This window comes from Lagopus muta, chromosome 2 (assembly GCF_023343835.1).
Source record: "Lagopus muta isolate bLagMut1 chromosome 2, bLagMut1 primary, whole genome shotgun sequence".
Classification (NCBI taxonomy): Eukaryota; Metazoa; Chordata; class Aves; order Galliformes; family Phasianidae; genus Lagopus; species Lagopus muta.
The window spans coordinates 30332892-30353017 of record NC_064434.1 but is presented as its reverse complement, the minus strand read 5'-3'; the positions used below and the strand labels follow the sequence as shown (position 1 = coordinate 30353017).

The window sequence follows — 20126 nt, the reverse complement described above, 5'->3', positions numbered from 1 at the left end:
AAAAAAAAAAAAAAGCAGCTAAATTAGGGTTTGATACTAAATTTGTTTAAAACACATGCCTTGTTGTACAACACCAAACAACAGGTAAAAACTATGGGTTGGTTTAAAATATCCTTCATGCAAGTAGAGCTGCTTAAGGAAAATTTCTTCTCATTAGCTCTGCATCCTTCTATCCTTACCACCTTACCCTCATTTCCTGAATTTTAGGAAATACTAACAGACAATAATACTAATATTTCTGAGTCACGCTCTCAGTAATCTTAATGAAAACCACCAATATGAAGTTTTCAATTCTTACTCTGCAGACAAGGTTGAAAAACTTCAACTTTGTGATAAAAAAAATCATTATGCGCAGATGCTCAAGAATCTCAGGCATCTGATCTTCTTGAACTTCATCTAGCAGCTAAACTGCATTACCAATCCTTGGAATTTTCTTTAGTCCAGTCATTCAAACACAGACCTGATCACTAGTATGCGCCTTTCATGATACACCCTCAAAGCTAACACATCACCCAATCTTCACTACAGCAGCTGGATCACGAACCTTCAGTTATTGAGGATTCTGTTGGATTACAAAAGACATAACACTATCACAGTTACAGTACTGAATTGAGGCAATGGCTTGCAGCATAATCACATTTCCAAGCAAACTGATTTTGCAAAATTCAAATAGGAGTCAGTAGACAATGATCAGTAATACCAGCGTTAATCAAAATTAATCAAAAGTCAATTGTTTACATCAGTCACAACGGCCGACTCCTATCCCTTCTCTCCCAATAAATTCATCCATTAATGACTGTTTCTTAAGGAGAAGGTGGATATTTATACTTTCCACGTAACTTCGTGCAGCTCAGTAGCAGGCAAAAGGTGGTTGCTGGCTTTCAAAATAGAAGATGGGATCTTTCAGTAAGGTGACACACATCCAACAGATTTAACTTTTTTTAGTTGAGTTTTCTAAATTTTCTGGTTTTAGGTTTATAGTAGTATCTGTCAATGGAAGGTAGATCCAACACAAACAACGGAATGTTGGAATTAAATGCTTAGCACTTCAGCAACTATTTATCCACATGCATTTATTTTTTTAATTTCAGTTACAGAAGAAACTTCAGGATCCCTAAGAATTGGGTTTTTTTTGTTTCTTAATTTGTATTTTCTTTGATAAAAAAATAATAAACGAATTTAAGACCATACACATGCTACAGACGAACTACATTAGGGACTTGCATTACAATCGGTTAAGATATGGTGTAAGCTGTCACAACATTGCTGAACAAGACAGATTAACACATGTAAATAGGTTATAGTTACAACGTTAAGACAAAAAGCCTTTATTTTGCCGAAAGTATCTGTAATTTATGCATTCATTCTTCCGTAAGAATCTGAAGGATCAGTTCAGACTGGAAATTCAGGATTTGTTCCCTATACATCAGGTTCAATGACTGAAGAGCAGGAGAGCACACACATCACACTACAAATGTAGGATTTACTTTCTGAAGTGACTCTGTCGTAAGTCCCACTAACCAATGATGCTCTACTCCTCATATAATTACATAGGCATTAAATATCTGATGACTGGCAAAGTTATAGCTGGATAAGGATCTATTCATTCCTGCAAAAGTAACCACACCAAGAGTAATCTAGCAATATGAAATTCTTCCAGAGAAATTATATGAACGTATCACTTTCTGTTACACATTAAATTAAGTGATCAGTCTTATAAGACATTAGAAATACTCTTCTGCTAGCACTGTATAGAGGAAAACAATAGTTCATTCAGACAACACTGGTAAAGCACCAACAAATGCAAAAGCTCTCACTTTATTTTAATCTTTTTCATTGTTTTACTAGTGTGCTTTACTAAGATTTCAGAAGGAAAATGATCTACTCTTCTGTCTTTGTTCAGAAGTGTAGAACAGTGTAGTTTCCTCATATGAACAGAAGATAATGTAATCATACTACAAGTTGTCTTCACTTGTCATTAATTTTTATCAATGATTAAGTAGTTAAGTACACAGAAAACTCAATGCAGTACCTCAGTTTCTTGCTATTTCCCATCATGTTGAGGCCAATTGCATTCCCTTTAAAAGGTCTCAAGCTTGCAGCTTTGCCTCGCCTCGCGTATGTTTTTATGGAATCACCACTGATGCCGACAGCTCCAGGCCGACAACGAAAGGACTGTAACAACAGAATTCATGTGCATTACAATACAATACTTGTATAAAAAGTAAAAAAGTAAAAACAAAACATTATATTTATAGAAATACTACTTTGGCTTCATTTTCAGATCGCTTTGACAAAATTTTATGTACAATCTACCCAGAAGCCAATTTGAATGGAAGTCTTGTTTTTAACTTCTTAGAAATTCTTCTGAAGCTCATTGTACAAACATGATTGACTATAGAGTTCCCCTCTATGTAATTTTTCATCCTGGAGAACAGAATTCTACAAGTTCTCTAGTTATTCTTTTCCAGACAGCCTATTTATTAAATATTTTACATGTGAAACAGCTTTATGCCTCTCAGATGAACATGAAAAAATATACACAACAAAGCTAACCTGCTTCATATCTAGAATGCTGGCACTAAAGTTGTATGCATACCTTAGATACAAGGTATGTCACCTTTCAGATGCAGAATAATGGGAAAGGCATGTTTTGAGAAAACTGAAATTCAGTGAGACAAACAGAACAAAATGACTTTTCCAGAAGGTCTCCCATTCCAATGACAAGGGAAGTCATTGGATACAATCACCCTCAAATTTGCATCTGTCTCACAGAACCAAGAAGTGTAAAATAACTTCTAAAAAACTCTAATGTCTGAAACAATTCATTTTCTGTAAATGTAGTAAAATGCTCTTAAGTAGTGGGATTCCTTGCTAAATAAAACAGTGATACTTTCAAAGCATTATGAACCATCCCTGCAGTAATAAGCTATTTCAAAAACCACAAAAAGCATGAGTTTTGCCTGTATATACACATGTATGCATAGAAAATTGGAAATTTGATATTAAAATAAGCTCACTAATGAAAATTGTCTAAACTTAAAATTCGTTATTCATGTTATTTTCAGAACACTCTAACAACTAAGGATCTCCAGGCTGAATAGGAAACAAAAAGCATGCAGATAAACAAGTTGAGCATACAGGCTGCCGAATCAACACGAACTTTCACTTTGCAACAATGGACAAATGACTATGCAACATTGTTTTAAAAACTAGCAAGCTTTGAAGATACCTCTTCACTATGAGATAAACCCAGTACTTACCTTTCTTTCTTCATTCGGACCGAAGGGCCCATCACTGTCATCTATGCTGAGCAGATTTGCCTCACTAGATGATGACAGGTGTGGGAGAAAAAAACAAACAAACAAATGTTGTAAAGCAACAGAGTATAAGCAAAACATTTTAATCACACAAAGGTCTTCTTTTTTTCCTCTTATCTTTTAAATATAAATGTATATACATGCCCAAAACAGCAGGAACATTAAAGTGGGCAATATAATTATCAGGATATATTATGGGAACTTAAACTTGAAGCCTACATTGAACTAATTCCGGAATAGCAAACTTAAAGGACATTACTAATTCAAAACAGAGAATGCTACTGAAACTTCACTACTGTCATAGTAATTTTATTGACATCATGAAACATTCTATATAAACCTTGAGTCAAGTATTAAACTAGAAAATATACCATTATTTTGTTCATAAACAGAACAGTTTAAAACAGAAAACTTCACAATGCTTCAGGAGAACAACTTGTGTAACAAATTATTATCACATAGCAATTACTGTCAAATTACGTCCTCCTAAAAATATCACATTCCATTTGACTCATCCATTCATTAAAATGTTTCTTTAGTAATTCGGCATCCATAATCTTCAAAAACTGCAATGGAGAGCAGCTAGATTAGGCTAACAATTCTTGCTTCCAGGAGAAGCAACCTGTTCAACACCATCCCTGGTAAATTTATTCCTCTCTCAGCTGCAACAAAAAACAACTTTTATCCAAGTGGTTCTTAATTAAGAACAGACAGGCAGAAATCACATAAGATTAGATGCAGATATGTCAAAAGACTCAAAGAACATCTACAGCTTGTCATAAAGACGAAAAACAGTGATGGAGAAAGGGGAAATATTCTTGGCTGCAGGTATGACGTACTGACCATCACGTACATAGTGACTATTTCTAGCCTCCGTGTTAAAAGAAGGTAGCAAACTGCAAAAGAACATTGGAAAAAAAAATCCTTAAATCAGACTGAGCAAGAGTAACTCTTCTGATGCAACTAAGATGACATAGCTAGAAAAATATTTGGAATTGGATGTTTTTAAAGAACCAATATTTTTAGATTTTAAGGAATGCGAAGTATAAGCAACAGTAACAGAAAGAAAGGCTGTTTCTTCAGAGAGCAGAATGCACAGCAACTGACTAATGTCTATTTGCTCACGTATCACATGCTTGCACTCGCTTAAAAGATGTAATTTATACAGACAGAGGAAAAAAAACATACAGCACTCTCACATATCACACAACAACATTTCAATGCTACTAAAATGAAATCTCAGTGGTCCTCCTGTGAGTTTATGCCTTCATATTTGATCTCTTTTTAGACAGGAAACAACAGATGAATATTTTCACATTAGAACAATCATTTCTAACTACATTATACTTCATAATAAATGAAAGTTAAGCCTTAACTAAAATTTAAAAAAAAACAAAAACAGAATTACGTAATTTAGGTGAGCCCAAGAAGTCATTCAAAATTATGCACTAATATTTAGGCACTAAAAGAAAAAAAGATGTTCTACTCCTCTTTAATCACTTCTTATTTGTTTACTGTTTAAAACCATCAAGAATCATGCAATAGCCAATTAGGCAGCTCAGTTTAATAGAACATACCTCTACTTCCAATTCTGAGAATCAGAAGTTGATTTTTGATGCTGTGCCAATAAGCTACAACAATATTTTCATCAACAGTAGAATCACAAAACGGCTGAGGTTGGCAGAGATCTCTGGGTTCACCTGGCCCAATCCCTGCCCAGGCAGGGACACCCAGAGCAGGGTGCCCAGAACGTATCCAAGAGGCTTCAGAAGGTTACCAAGGAGAAGACTCCACAGCCTCTGAGAAGCCTGGGCCAGCGCTTTGTCATTTGCACAGCACAGAAGTGCTTCCTTATATTTAGACAGATCCTCCGGTGTTCCAGTTTGTGCCTGCTGTCTTTTGGGCCATCCCTGAGCATCACTAAAAAAAATACTGGCTCCATCCTCTTTGCACCTCACTTCAGGTATTTCTAGACACTGCCGCGGTCTGAGCAGTGCTGAGTAGAGGGGAAGAATCACCTCCCTACACCTACAATGCTTTGCCTAACACAGCATAGGATGCCATTAGCTTTCCACATGCACAACTCGGTGTCCACTAGGATTCCCAGGTCAGTTTCTGCCAGGCTGCCCTCCAGCTGTGCAGCCCCCAGTTTACACAGGTGCCTCGGGCTGTTCCTCTTTGCTTCTGTGTGATCTCCAAGTATAAAGCAACAGAAGTTTCAAGTCATCTGCTATCATCCTGACTGACACTCTAACTAGATCAAATCTAGTACATCATCACAGTTTCTGTTGTTTCAGGTGGGGTGAAGATGTTCTGCAGGCATTTACTTTGGGATAAGAAGCTCGTCAAACGCCGTTTTCATTCTCTTTAACTTAGCTCCAAACAAAATATCACCTCTAGCAGCATTTTAAAAATGTATATATTCTGTTTTGAGTGATGGCCCTATTCTTCCAAAACCTCTTCATTTTATAAAAGTTTTGTATTCCTGAATATGAGATCATTGCTTGACATCCTACCATGACGAGACAGCCCATGTAACTCTCCAAATAAGTTAAATGGTACACTTTTAAATACTGCACGTATACTAAAAATTGCTTCGGTATAAAGTCCTTAGCCACATATTTTGTGTTGATCTCAGTGAAGAAAGAATGAAAGCTGCCACTGAATACTACCTAACAAAACAATGTACCTATCAGCACAGACCCCATTCTTAATTCTTAGATCACATTTATGTTCTAAGCATTGGAATGGTACTCTTGGGCTAGTCCAAAATAAACTTTATGTCTGTCATTACCACCGCAAAAACCTGTGACACGATCAGATGCTAAAATGCCAGGGTTTCAACAAGCAACAGAAACATCTAGGTGCTTGTTTCAGATTTATAGCTTTTTCCTTACAGATATGCAGTAAGCTAAAAGCACTGCCAGTAAACATTAGCATAACCAATACAAGGGACATTAAAAGAATCCAAAGAATTACTGCTTGGCATGGTCAAGACAGGGGTTAGGGGGAACAACAAAGCTTTATTCTGGACACAATTATATGAACTCAAGTTGCCAATCTTTGAAATGTTTTGCTAAGTGTGAAAGGTTGTTTAAAAAGAACTGACAAATTATTGTCAAACTGCTTCCTAAAGATTCTGACAAAATACTGACAGATGTTATACGAAGTAAAAACATATCAGGAACGCAAAATTCAAAACTGCTCAAAGTGAAGCTTATAATGCCAATCACAAAACAAATAAAACAAACAAAAAGAAGCAGAAAACAATCAAAGAGTTTGTTTTTAACCAAAAATAAATACTTGGGCAGTTTAAAAGGTACAGCTGCCTGAAGTTTGTAAGAGGATGGCTGGCCAAAAAAGGCAGGATCTTCAGTTGAAAGCGATTTTCAGATGCTCTTTTACCTATACTACCAGTAAGGTTTTGTATAATTCACAGATATAAAAAAGAACTACTAATGTGAGTAACAGTACTTCTATACTGGCTAGAGGAAAACTGTTTTATCATACAGAACATTTTAAAGGACTGAGAAATCATTCAGGAATGCCGTTATATAAAACATATGTTCAACAATCAGGTTTTCAAATGTCATTTTTAAAATAAAAAGCATTACTACTCTATGCACATCTCATTTTGTGTTAAGTCAATATCAACTGGAGGTGGAAAACAGCAGTAAATGACTACAAGAAGAAACTGGGATACTTACAAATGAGAGCTATTTTTGAAGACAAGTAAGATGCAAATGCTAACTCTGCATATGCATTCGCTGCCATCACACTTGAAATGTATTACTGTGCACTTGAAATCATGTTTGCTTTTATAAAACTAAAATGTCCTTAGTTTGAAAACCTTTCAAAAATTCTTTTTAACTTCTCACACAGTTCTCTGGACATACCTTATAACTCACAATTAAATGAACGCCTGTATTGATGACTGAATGACTGAAATGCTATATTTCTTACATTTTTTTTTTAAGTATAGCCTGCAGCTGCAGCCTAAGTGGTTATGTGACTGTTTTCCTACCTCCTTTCTGCACATAATACTCAGCAGAGTATTACCTACTAAAATACTACTCTATGGCAGTCTCTTGAGGTTATTAAAGAGGTCAAACTATAGACCCATGTAAGAATTACTTTTGTATTTAACCATCGGATTCAGCTTCTCCTCATGACAGAACTATAGCTTTTTAAACTTACAGATTTAAACTTCAAATATCTAAGAAAAGAAATAAACGCATTCTTCACACATGGAACTTGCTGTTCTTTTAATGAATTATTAGATTTTTTTAGAAATGAATACTTATTGAATGAGAAAGCATACCAGTAACAACAAAATGTTAAAGGGACAGGATTTATTCTAACTATACAGATAGTATTTAACTTTTTGGAAAAATGCAAACATACTAAGTAAAGAAATAAATGACAAGGGAACAAAAATTTATATTGTGAGGTAAACAAGGGAGGAAAAAAAAATCTTTTAAGCTTCATTTTTTAAATATCTTACTCATAACTGTGAAGTACTGAACGATATCACCAGTATAAGCTCTAACGACTGTTTCCTCAGTTTGCATGTAATGCATTTCCTGTCTGAGTTCTCCAGACTTCTACAGTAGCTCTGAAGACAGCCCCAACACTTCCCAAAATGTTGTGGATCCCACATCAACAATTAAATTTGCAATATAATGTACTTTCTATATCATAATACTAGTTAAAATAAGCATTTCTACCAGGATAATTTTCTCTTCATCACTGGAATTTTGAAGACGTTATATAATGTTTCTTATTAATAAATTACAAAAAAATATTTATTTGTAAATAGACAATTATACTTTCAATAGCCTAGATAAAAGCATCCTTACTCTTTCTCTGCATCTCCTTCACTTTCTTCTGCATGATCAAAGCTCCAATTATTTTTAAAACCTCCATCTCTCTTGGACTGTGATCTATCCAAAGCTGAAATGAGAACAAGTTAAGATAAGTCTTGGTTTCAAGTGGAGTTATTAATCAATACAATCTAGAGGAGTAAACCAGGTGTATGTATTTTCCCCATATATTCATTTTATTTTGTTGACATCAGTGTTTAACTATCATTTGAGTAAATAAGTTCAGTAAGGCAGCAGCAAATAATTTTCCTAAATAAATACAAATAATAATCAGTCAACATCTTGATTTGTAATAAGTTAACATGCTACTAAAAATTATGAAGTGAAGGTTTTATTGTTTTACCTGTAAATTTAAGAGTTCCTTTTGTGATACGAAGAGTCCTTACATTTATTACTTAAACGTCTAACACCCAAACACATGTTTCTTTTCTCCACATGTAAGTAACAGTTTTGAACTATTCCAAGCACAGTTTCAACATGCCATGTTTTTTTAATCCGTCATCTGACAAGGACATGAATTAATGTCTGCCACTAACTGAAATTTCAGGGTTAGCATCAAACAAATGAGTGAAAACTGGGACTTCCTGAGAACAGTCACACTACATCTGATCTCAAATTTACTATTCCAATATCCAGAAGTATGGAGATTTTTTTAATAAGGTAGAATGTGGCTATCTAAGTGAAGGAGATTCAGAACATGGAGGCAGCAGTCATTAAGGTGAAGCGTTGTTCACCCAGATCCCAATTACTGCAACTAAGAGCTGCCACGCACCAGTTCTGTATAACTAATTTTATAGCACATTTGATTGGAGTGCAGTTTAAACGCATCTTTTCTTACTGTTTTTACATATTTTACAATACATTCAGAAATAATGAATACAACCTCATGCTTTGCAAGGAAAAGGAAAGAATCATAATCAACAAAATATGTATAGAAAAAAGTACAAACACTGCAAAAAGCAAGATTTAGCACTTTCAATCTCAGCTTCCAGCTATTTGCACCTACCAAGGACCACCTGAGCCACAGATGATATTTTCATGAGCAAAAGCTTTTTTTTCTTTTTTCTTTCTTTTTTTTTTTTTTTTTTTTTTTTAAATCAACATTACTTCATAGAAGAAATAGTATTTTGCAGCAAACAGCACTGCCTTTTCACTGTATAAGTAAGTATCTCCTTTTTTATTTATCCTGATTTAATCTGGCATCTTTTACTTCTATTTAGCACTCAGCTCTCCTCTGGTTCTTATGCTGGCTAAGACAGTAATCCATTCCTACCACAATTACATACATCTCTCTTGTGCTCTTGCAGTCATCTTTTCCCAGGCAGAAAACAAACAAACACCCTGTCCTTTTCATTTTTCCTGTATCATACTTTTAGATCACCCTCAATCCTCCTCTCTGAACTTCCTCTAGCTCTACTGTTTTCTTTTTGAGATGGTGAAGAATGGAAACCCATACTACTGAAGGTAATATTCAAGATACTAATGCACCATAAATTTCTACAGAAGCAATGTGGTATTTCTCTTTTGCTATTTATTCTTTTTGTAATAAATAATATGCCTGGAAATGCTATTTTCACTGCTATGGAGAACTGCTTTGATGTTTCTGCACCAGTTAATTTCCACCTTTCATTTGAATGGTAAGAACCAGTTCAGATTCAATCACTGCATACAAAAAATTAGATAAATCATTTTCTTATCAATTTCTCATCCAGATGCATTATTTGGTGTGTGCCAACATTTGATTTTATACATAATTTTTAATGCACATAGCACAAATCATGAGCACCTGGAACCTCCTTGAAGTACCAAACCATTCTACTAACCCAACTAATGCTTGCAACATCTACATACTTTTGTCACTTCACTGTCAAACTTTTTTCTTCTATCTGCATCCATATTATCACAAATCCTCATGGGATTCAACTGGTTATTCCTACTTTTAACAAAATGAACCACTTCTGCCCTCACTAGTAATCTGTTGCCAGTTGTTACTTATAATACTTTCCATTTGATCTAAATGAAACCTAGCATTTCCAAAAGCCTGTGGTAAAGAATATCACAGAAGGAAAGACCGATCCAATCTTGGTCTTCATTAACATTTCTATAAACTTCAGTTATACAGTCACAAAGCTGACCTACGAAGAGTTCCTCAACCAGTCCACCTACCTATCAAAAAGCTGGTATCATACACAGATATCAGCTACTTGTAGCAGAAAGACAGCCCTAACAAACAAGTATCAGGCAACAGCCATTTGCTCCTTTATCACCAAGTTCCTCTCAGAACACGTGGATGAATGCTATTTCATCCTCACCTATTGTTTGCCTCATGCATCTTTTCTTCTACTGATGCTTCATTTTGAGACATAAACCCTGTCACGTTCCTTAAGAAAAATTGCAGCAATAAGACCTCACTAAGTGTTGTCAAAGTGGGTGCAATCAATTGTTTGTCAGTTTTCATCTCATGCTCACCAAGATTTTCTGCAATGTTTCTGTCTGCTATTTCCACAACTTTTACATTTCCAGCAGGCTACTGGTCAGGTAATCCCACCAATTACATCTGACTAATTTTCTTTACGATCACTGAATCCACCTAGACTTCACATCACATTTTGAGCCATTTAAGTATGACCTGACTTGAAGGTGTTATGGAATACGTTGTACTTCTTCAACCAACACTATCTATTCTCCATTAGTTCCCTTCAATCTCCATTTGTCCATCATCTCTCTCATTATTTTCCTTTTATCTAAGTTCACTCTGCCAGCTTCCAGCTCTCTCATCCCACCTGGACTATTTCTCCAAGCTCCTTCACACAAGTAAGGCAAACATTTTTATTGTAGGATTTTTTCGCTTGTGTTTCTTCTGTTTAAATCAGACTACTTGTACATGCTTGTCTTGGATTCTTATTTGAGTTTTAGCAGCTTCAGTAGAGAATATAATTTTTCGTGCTAAATGTACATTACATCAAACCACGTGCTGCTCCACTACTATCAGCCTCTCCCCACTCTTCAGGTGTCAATAGACTGGCTCTAGACTTATTTTGAGAAAATCCATCTCACTGCACACAACTCCCTTCCTTTAGAAGAAATTTGCTCATTTATTCATCTTGGCTCTACCAAAAATATAAATCTAAAAATGTACTGCCACTTGGAATTAGATTCTATGCAGGTGTTTTTTTTAAACAAATGCTAAGTTTCTAACTATTTTGTGAAACCTAAATTACAACCTGTATGTTGCAGTTTTTTCCATGCATGCTACCAGGGCCAGTACACTTTGCATACTCTTCTATGCTGTCAGCGGTGCTGTGCAGTGCAGGTGGTACGCCTGCTACCAAGACAGATTCGTATCCAGACATAATTTTAATTATTTACATGCCTTTTTTAAAAAGCCAGTTGAACAAAATTTGCTGGAATACTGCGTATTTTAGCTTTCACAAAAACTTTTTTATTATCAGCCACATCCCAAAGCCATCCGTTTTGTGTGAAATTTACTCAATTCACATTTGGGATGACAAAAATCAGCACACTCTTAGGACAAATGGTAGAAAGCAGATTAACATCTTTATGCCCCGAATGTTGGCACTGCTTTGTAAATTCCTTTAGCAGGAGTTTCCATCATTTAATAGTATTATTCATACAACCATAGAATGTCCTGGGTTGAAAAGGACCACAATAATCATTGAGTTTCAACCCCCCTGCTATGTGCAGGGTCCCCAACCACCAGACCGGGCTGCCCAGAGCCACATCCAGCCTGGCCTTGAATGCCTCCATGGATGGGGCATCCACAACCTCCTTGGGCAACCTGTTCCAGTGCATCACCACCCTCTGTGTGAAAAATCTCCTAAAATTATTATGAAAGAAAGTCATTCCTGAACTTAAATGGGAAAAAAATAAATAAATTAATAAAAATCTGCCCATCTGCAACAGTGAAGTGAGGAGTATTTAGCAAAGTGCAAAAGAAGATGGCATCTGCTAAGATTTGCTTTTAAGTCTTGTGCTCTGTGGCCAAGGACCAATCACTACATATGAATCTATATTATGGCCAGAACAACACACCTTTTTATTTTTTATTGTTCTAAATGTGATGCTATGTGCTTATTGATCACATGAAGAACACTTTCAACTTTTCTCATAAAGTAAGTTTTTCCTATTTATCAACAGATTGCCTAAAAAGCTTCCAGAATGTGCCAATAGAAACTGCAACATTTCTACTACAGCACAAAAAGACAGTTTACAGGTCTTTAATCCGCTGAGATCACATCTATTTTTGTGCATCCAAGAAACACCCCAAAAATAAACCTAAAGCACACAAACATTTCATTCAGGACTAAGGAGTTGTTCCAGAAGAACCTCAAATTCCCATACTTCTTCCCCGTTACGCTGGTCTAAATAACACAAACCTTATCTTACAAATGCTTACACTATCACAACTGCAAACAGCAGACACTAACATTCAGCACAAGAAAAAAAAATTCATTTCAATGCACTCAGACTCACTCTCTTCATCTAGACTCATATTTAAGTAAATTAAAAAGAGCTTTCTAATCTTTTGTTCATGTAGTCACTGCATATATTGATAAGAAGGCACAAGTACTCATAAATATCTGACACAGGAATCATTTTTAATTGTGTTTCTTTCTCGTTTGTTTCATCATTCTATCAGAGAGGCTTCTTGAGGCTTCTATGCAAACTAGTTTTTTATCTTCCAGGTTCAATATGAGCAGTTCTAACATGTTAACTGTTTAACCACAGTGAGGGTGCATTTTCATACCCCACAGTAAGCACTGCATGAAGAGTTTTATGCACATCCTCACTTCCTAGAAGCTGGGGCTTCTTGCTCCTATCCTGCACACTGCATACAGCAGCACAGCGCCCACCTGTTCAACCACACTACCACAGCACAGCTGTAACTGCACAGTGCAGGAAAGAAGCATCCACAACCAGAGACTCTTTTAGGCGCTAATGAAACCAAAAAAATCTGCACAGAACTGCAGTCTAGCCTGAATTTGTAACTAAGCATTCAGAGATTCATTGTTTAGAAGATGCTTCACCTTTCCTCTCCCCAAATTACCTGCAGATGCAAAAAAATAAAAAAAATTCAAATTTACTTCCAGTAGTAGACAATGATTATAAATTGATAGTAAGTGAGATAGTGAGATGCTCCATTTAGTACAGAGCTCAATGGCAAAGCTGTGTGATACATATGTAAAGGATACAAGTATGGACATCCTGTTAGAACCGAAGGCAATTTAACTTCTCAGCTATCTAATGAAAATAAAAAATCACAAAGTTCTAAGAATGGTATTTCAACAGAAAGCCAGTGATAAACAAAAAAGAATCCACTTCCAGATTAGAAAGGAAAAAAAAGCAACAAAAAAGCATTTATAAGCAGTGCAGAGCTGAGAGATGGAAAAGCATCTGCATATCCTGATAAAAGATTTCTTCCTACTCCATTTTCATACACATCGTACTCCTTACTATAGAGTATTATACAGAATGACTGGCATAACAAACACAGTACTGCTGCGGTATGATCCAAACACTCTAACATTTTCTGAGAAGTACTGACAACAAGGACTAACAAAGTACAATAGCTTAGAAATACATAAAATGTTTTCTTTACAACCTCTTTGATGGCTTTTCTGGTAAGACAGCAGTGGTAACCATACAACAGACAATTAGTGTTTCCCTTTGCGACAGCATCAGAAAACAATACAGATTTCAAAAGAGCCTCTTTAATCACATCAGCAGTGAAAGAATGCTAAAGAAAGGGTGGGCTGGTTGCTCACTGAGAAAGGAGAAACACACCTAGTTACAAGGGTCACTGAAAGGACTGACGAACTCAAGCCTTTTTATATTTTTTTTTTTAGCTCCTCCAAAGGTCTCTGCTAAGTTCTGTCCTCCAACCCTCAAGTTCCTCAGTGCTATCAGCGCAATCTAGTCAAGGAAAAGATGATTAACATACAATTAAGCCAACTATACATGCTGAAGTCCACAGGACCAGACAAGAGGCTGATAGCACTGATAGCATTGAGGAAGCTTGCTAACATGACTGCTAGGCCACTTCCTATTAACGTGGAAAGGTCATGGCAACTGAAAGAGGTTTCCCATGACTGGAAAAACATTGTATCTTTCTTCAAGATAAGCAACAATGATGAACTGGAGAACTGTAGGCTAGTATTTCTCACCTCTACTCTGGAGAATGTTATGGATCATATTCTGCAGGAAAAAACTCCGTAAGGACAAGAAAGTGAATGCCAGTTCACTAAGGACCAACTATGCCCAACTACCTGACTGCATTCTGTGCATTCCTTCACTGCAGCAAGGCTTTTCACATGGCTTCCCATGGGGGCCTTATATTCAGACTGGAGAGATGTGGAATAAGTGAATGATAAGGTGAGTGAAAAATGAGTTGGACCAATGGGAAACCGAAAGAGTCTAAAGGATGATGATTAGCAGTACAAATCAGCTGAGAGCACACCTCAGTGATCTGTACCAGAACCAATACCTTTCAGCTTCTTTGCTAATACTCTAGATGATAAGACCAAATATACTCTGCAGGTTTGCAGATGATACTAAATTAGAGGAAGCAGTTCATACACTAGAAGCAAGGGCTGCTATTCAGAGAGACGTGGCAGGCTGCAGAAATGAGCTTACATAAAACTTACCAAGTTCCACAAAAGCAAATATATCTGGGACCCCAGATCTAAGTCCTGCATCAGAGACAGAAGCCCGTGCAGCAGTACAGACTGGAGGCAACTGGCTAGGAGCTGCTCTTCAAGAGGATCTGGGGGGTTTCAACTGAGAAGCTGAAGATGGGTCACAGCAGGACCACCCCACAGCAAGGAAGGTCAACCACTTGACACAACTGCAAAAGTTCCCTCGATGTGGGGAAGTGATTCTTCCCCTCCATATGACCCTTGTAAAACCATATCTAAGGTACTGCAGTTTTGCGCTCTCCAGTGTATCAAAGACACCGACACTCTGCAGCAAGTCTGGAAGAACGCTGTCAAGATGTCCAGGGGGACATATATCATATCATACAAAGAGAGGCTGAAAGAGCAATAAACAAATAAATAAATAAATAAGAGGCAGGAAGGAAGATTAGACCCTTTTGCCATCTTCCACTTCCTAATTGGAAGGAAGAGAAAACATGAAGCCAGACTCCTCAGAGATGCACAGCAGAAAGATGTGAAGAACCATACACAAGCTGGAACAAAACAAATCCAAACCCATTGTAAGAATTGATTTATTTCTATTTATTTCTGTAACAGGGGCCAAGCAACGAACCAGGTCATTCTGACAATTCATGGATACGGAACAAGGCCCTGAGCAATCTGCTCTCACTAGGCATGGGTTGGGCAGGAGGTTCCAATCTACACGATTCCAACCAGCAGTCAAGTGATTTCTAATCTACATAATCCTACCACAAAACTAAAAAAAAACAGTGATTAGTCGTAGGTACAAACTTTCAGTTAAAGCAAACGCAACACTGTCATAAAGGCTCCCAGAATTATGTACCTCAATCACTTTCATTCCCTCCTCTCAATAAGTCTGACACCTACACAATCTTCCCAAATAAGTTAAAAAACATCAAAAGCAGAATCCAAACAATAAGTAAGGTTAAAAAGGAGAGAAAAAAAAAGAGAAACAAGCAATATTTTCATCTCAGAAGTACAGAAGTAATAGCTCTGCTGCTAGACCGAAGGCATACTAAAAATTCAGAAAGGAGACTGTTCTCATATGAAAGATAGATGCAGGAAATATATTCTACTGTTACATAGGAAAATTCAGAGGCTGAAAGGTTAAAATAGGCAAAGGATGATTTCTGAACTGTCAACTCATTCTAAAAAATACTGGAGTGCATAAAGCATTTTAAAGAGGATGATAAGTAAGAATTTCAGAACACAATTTCTGTGGCAGGTCAGTATGTGATACCAATCATACATGATCATTGTTAACACTGGAAGAGTTTTTTTAAGATAAGCAAAATGAAGTAAGAAACTTTACGTTACTTTTCCAGAGTATCTGGAAAAATTCCCCTATATTAAAAAAAAAAAAAAAAAAAAAAAAAAAAAGTGTCCAGAATGTTTCTGTGAGAAAAAAAAAATAACATGTAAAGGTATGAAAGGAACTCTATGATGTAAGTAAAGGAGAAATAAAAAACAAAACTAGATGCTTCTTCGATGCTGTCAATTCTTCAAAATTCCCCCAGATAACAACAACAACAGAAGCATACAAAGAATGCTCAACAATAAAGAAAACTCCAGTAATTTATTCAAATGAAAAGGTGCACCTTAAGAAAAAAAATCTGAGTAAGGAAAGCATGAAAGGAGGATGAAAGAGTTCTTTAAACTCTAAGCTGTGGGAACAATTTGCACTTGCCTTTCTGTACAGGCCAAAGATCATCTTTTTTTCCCCCTTATTTGTGAGGGCAGTGAGCTGGACTAGATTGCTGATACAGCTGAAAGGTAATGCAGACTAGCTCCACCAACACTCTTCTATCCATCTAAAATTAGTTTTCTGCCCATTTAGCTCAACTTGAGGTGAAGTGCTGGAAGCGCCAGCGCTGACACAAGGAAAGCTGTCAGTGGGAGGGGCAGCAGGACTGTCGCTCTGAGCAGCATCCAGCAGCTAGGAAGGCCTGGTCCTACTGCAAACTGCTAAAACAAAGACTTGCAGGCTATACATTATGGCCTCACATGTGGGAACTGCTAAGAGTTAAACTGCCTTTGCAATCAGAGATAATCAGAGCTGTGAGTCAAAGGAATCAGAGAGCAGCTCAGCAGTCGGCTGGTCAATTGAAAATGTTCAGTAGGCTCCACTGGCTACATTTTAACACTAGACATTCCGCTCCTGTATCTCCAGTATCTTTACTGAATCTTTACTGAATCCCATCCCACAAAGTTTAAATAAAATGTGAAGAAAATAGTAATATGTCTGTAAATATGTTTGTATTACATTATTTTTGTAATAGAAGTATTAAAGTTCCAGATCTAATCATGCTAAATTTCAGGAGCACCAACTGTTAACAAAACCACAGCATGCTAAAATTCATTACATAGACTTCTTTTTTAAACAGCTAAAAAACAAAACAGACTCTACCTTTAATATCCCTGGAAGAACAAACATTTTCTCAATAATTACTTTCAAAGGCCATGAACAACTGAAAACCACTGATTAAGTAATTAAAAAAAAAAAAGGGAAGAAAAAACAAAAAACAAAGTAACACTTGCCAGCTTGCTAACTGCATCCAGTTCTGAACTTGCTTTTCAAGAAATACCACTCAAAAGACAGATGAAGCAAAACGCTCAAGCTTTCAAACTACTATCCTGCAGCTGGAGATAGGGTGGAGCCATCTTCAGCTAAATACTAAACCCACAGTCGCCTCCATCCAAAACCTGTCCAGACCTATGAAACTGCTCTGAGTTCCCATCTCCTTTTCATTACAAGCCGTTCTTCCAAGCAAGGAGCAGCATCTTCTCCAGGTAACACTTTGCTTGATGAGAAGGAACTTTCTGACTGCATTCATGGCAGGGATTTTTCTCTGCTATCCAGCAGGTAGAGATTCTGAGATCACATATTTCCCTTACAGCAGTATCCAGTAATCTTGTTTAAAAGTTTATTAGCCCGCCATGTTAGGTAAATGTAGCCATAATAACCCAGATCAGAGAAACTCAGAAGTCTACTTTCAAAAGCTTGTTTTAATTGTAAATGATCTTAAAATTGTGTTTTGAGCAGTGAGCCCTGGTAGAAATAAAATTACAATGGACGGCAGTGTTTCTAGATGTGAGCCTCAGAATTTACAAAAGCAACTGCAAACATGAAACCTTCCATCCCCTGCATAGTTTGAATTCTCATCTAATGGGCTCTTGAATAATCTTTCTGTTAGTCTGTCATATTAAATTCTATCATCAGGGAGATATTCATATCTTGTTACACAAGCCATAAAAATGGGATATGCCAAACAAACACCACATTATATCCTACAACTTTAATAAAAATACAGCAGTAGGATGAATTTTTGTGTAAAAGAAATAACTTTATGGCACTAGACAAAAACAATCTCATGAAAATAAATATTTTTGCAGCTGTTTCTTACAGACATAAATTTCTAAGATTAAATAATATTAATCATGTCACACAGCATGATGTTTTACTGTAACAACCAAACACTATTAGCATTTATCATTCCCAAAAATCTTTGTGGCAAGTTTTACTAAATGTGCGCGCGCACACACACACACACATACACACACCAGGGAGTTTGCTCCAACTCCAGCAGTTTGAAAACAAACAAAACAGGAAGGCCTGCACAGTTTCTGGATGATTACCATTCTTTACTTACAATCATTCAAGATTTAACCACAGAAAGATACCCTACACTTAGTGCCTTTCACTCCAAATTATTCATTTATAGGACTTGGACAAGCACTCAGGAAAGTGTCCTTACATCATGTAGCGCTTCCTCATTAAACAAAAATTTTTTAAAGGCCGGCTGACCAATGCAGGAAGAATAACCACAGCTTCCTGATCCTGATAACTTACTCCTTCCAGTCTCCAGCCTTCACCATAAACTAGTTCTACGCAGAACTTAACCTGTTATTTAAAATAATTGAGTTTTCCTGGGCAGAGTAAAGCTGATGTTGCACAAGAGAATTAATTCTGAAGATGAATTTAAGTACTGCATCCTAAGTTGAATTTACACTCACTAGAGACAAAGGAGGCACATCCTACACCTCTCACACCCAGGGGCTGTCTGCTCTCCCCAAGCCCACCCAGTATCCTACCCCATATGTTCCCCTTCAGTGAGCCAATTCAGAGTTTTGGCAAAGCACAGTCTGGCAAGACAGTACCCAACAACAAGCTTCACCTCTTTGGCAATACAGTGGTGAGTCCCAGGAGTGGAGTTTGAGATGCAGCACAAGACTGAACCATGGACAAGGTCAGAGGGGAAGGAGCAGCTGATCTCCCCCACCTGTGGCAGGGAGCCCTCAGAGCAGCACAGCTGCGGTATGTTCTGTAATCAGTTTAAAACATTCTGTTAGTCCTCCCTGTGCCTAAACCAGTTAACAATGCTAAGCCTTGCAAAGAGAACCAATAAATAGTTGGCATGCAGCTTTACATTCAAAATGGAGCTGCAGCACCATAAGATAAAAGCAGCCATGTCATAGCTCACTGCTTCAGGAAATCCACACGCACAATTTATCATCACTCCGTATGAGACAACAGCACCACACTGCAATCACCTCGCTGTCCTCTGGATAGTTTATTCTGAAAGAATTATTTGCACATTTGATATCTGTGAGCTGCAGATTGCTAGTTTACATTAACCACGAGACATCGGTATTCATGCTTTTACGACCATCATTTTAATAACTAACTATCCCCATATACTATTAGGACATAATTCTTTCCACAGATTACTTGTAAAGAAAAGTTATTCAAATAACAGCATTGCCAAAGCTTTATTTAACATCTAGCGGATATTATACCATAAATAAAAGTAAAAAACAACTTCAAGTTATTTGCTCTTCATCATTTCTGTTAGTTATAGTACCAAAATAACCATTAGCTGTTCTGTATTCTGATTTATACTACACACTAATTCAGAGATTGAATCCCATTTGGCAAAATCCCCAGTCTGATTCAGGGAGAAAACACAGCACAAGAAAATCAAGTAAGTATACAGCAGTTTTACTCCAATCTGTTTAAAGTACTCAAAAGGCATCTCATGAATTAGTGTACACACTAATAAACTAAGTTCTAGTTCGAAAGTGCACAGTTCTGAGAAGAAAAGTTTCCATCCTAGAATCACAGAATGGTTTGGGCTGGAAAAGATCTTTAAGGTCACCTAGTTCCAGTGCCCTGCTATAAGCAGGGACACCTCCTTCTAGACCAGGTTGCTCAAAGCCCCATCCAGCCT

At 36.8% G+C, this 20126-nt stretch overlaps 2 protein-coding genes across 5 annotated transcripts in view; both read right to left on the bottom strand.

The window, feature by feature from the left end:
• The window catches only part of MYO6 (myosin VI), a 770453-nt gene that overhangs the window by 153097 nt on the left and 597230 nt on the right, over positions 1 to 20126 (bottom strand). The window lies entirely within an intron of this gene.
• SENP6 (SUMO specific peptidase 6) overlaps positions 1 to 20126 on the bottom strand; it is a 70515-nt gene that overhangs the window by 43571 nt on the left and 6818 nt on the right. For all 3 annotated transcript variants that reach the window (XM_048935669.1, XM_048935666.1, XM_048935667.1), the window contains exons 2-4: positions 8180 to 8273; positions 3264 to 3327; positions 2033 to 2175 (exon numbers count right to left, since the gene is read on the bottom strand). In XM_048935669.1, coding sequence (XP_048791626.1) covers positions 2033 to 2175; positions 3264 to 3327; positions 8180 to 8273 — 301 coding nt within the window. The remainder of the gene's footprint in view (positions 1 to 2032; positions 2176 to 3263; positions 3328 to 8179; positions 8274 to 20126) is intronic.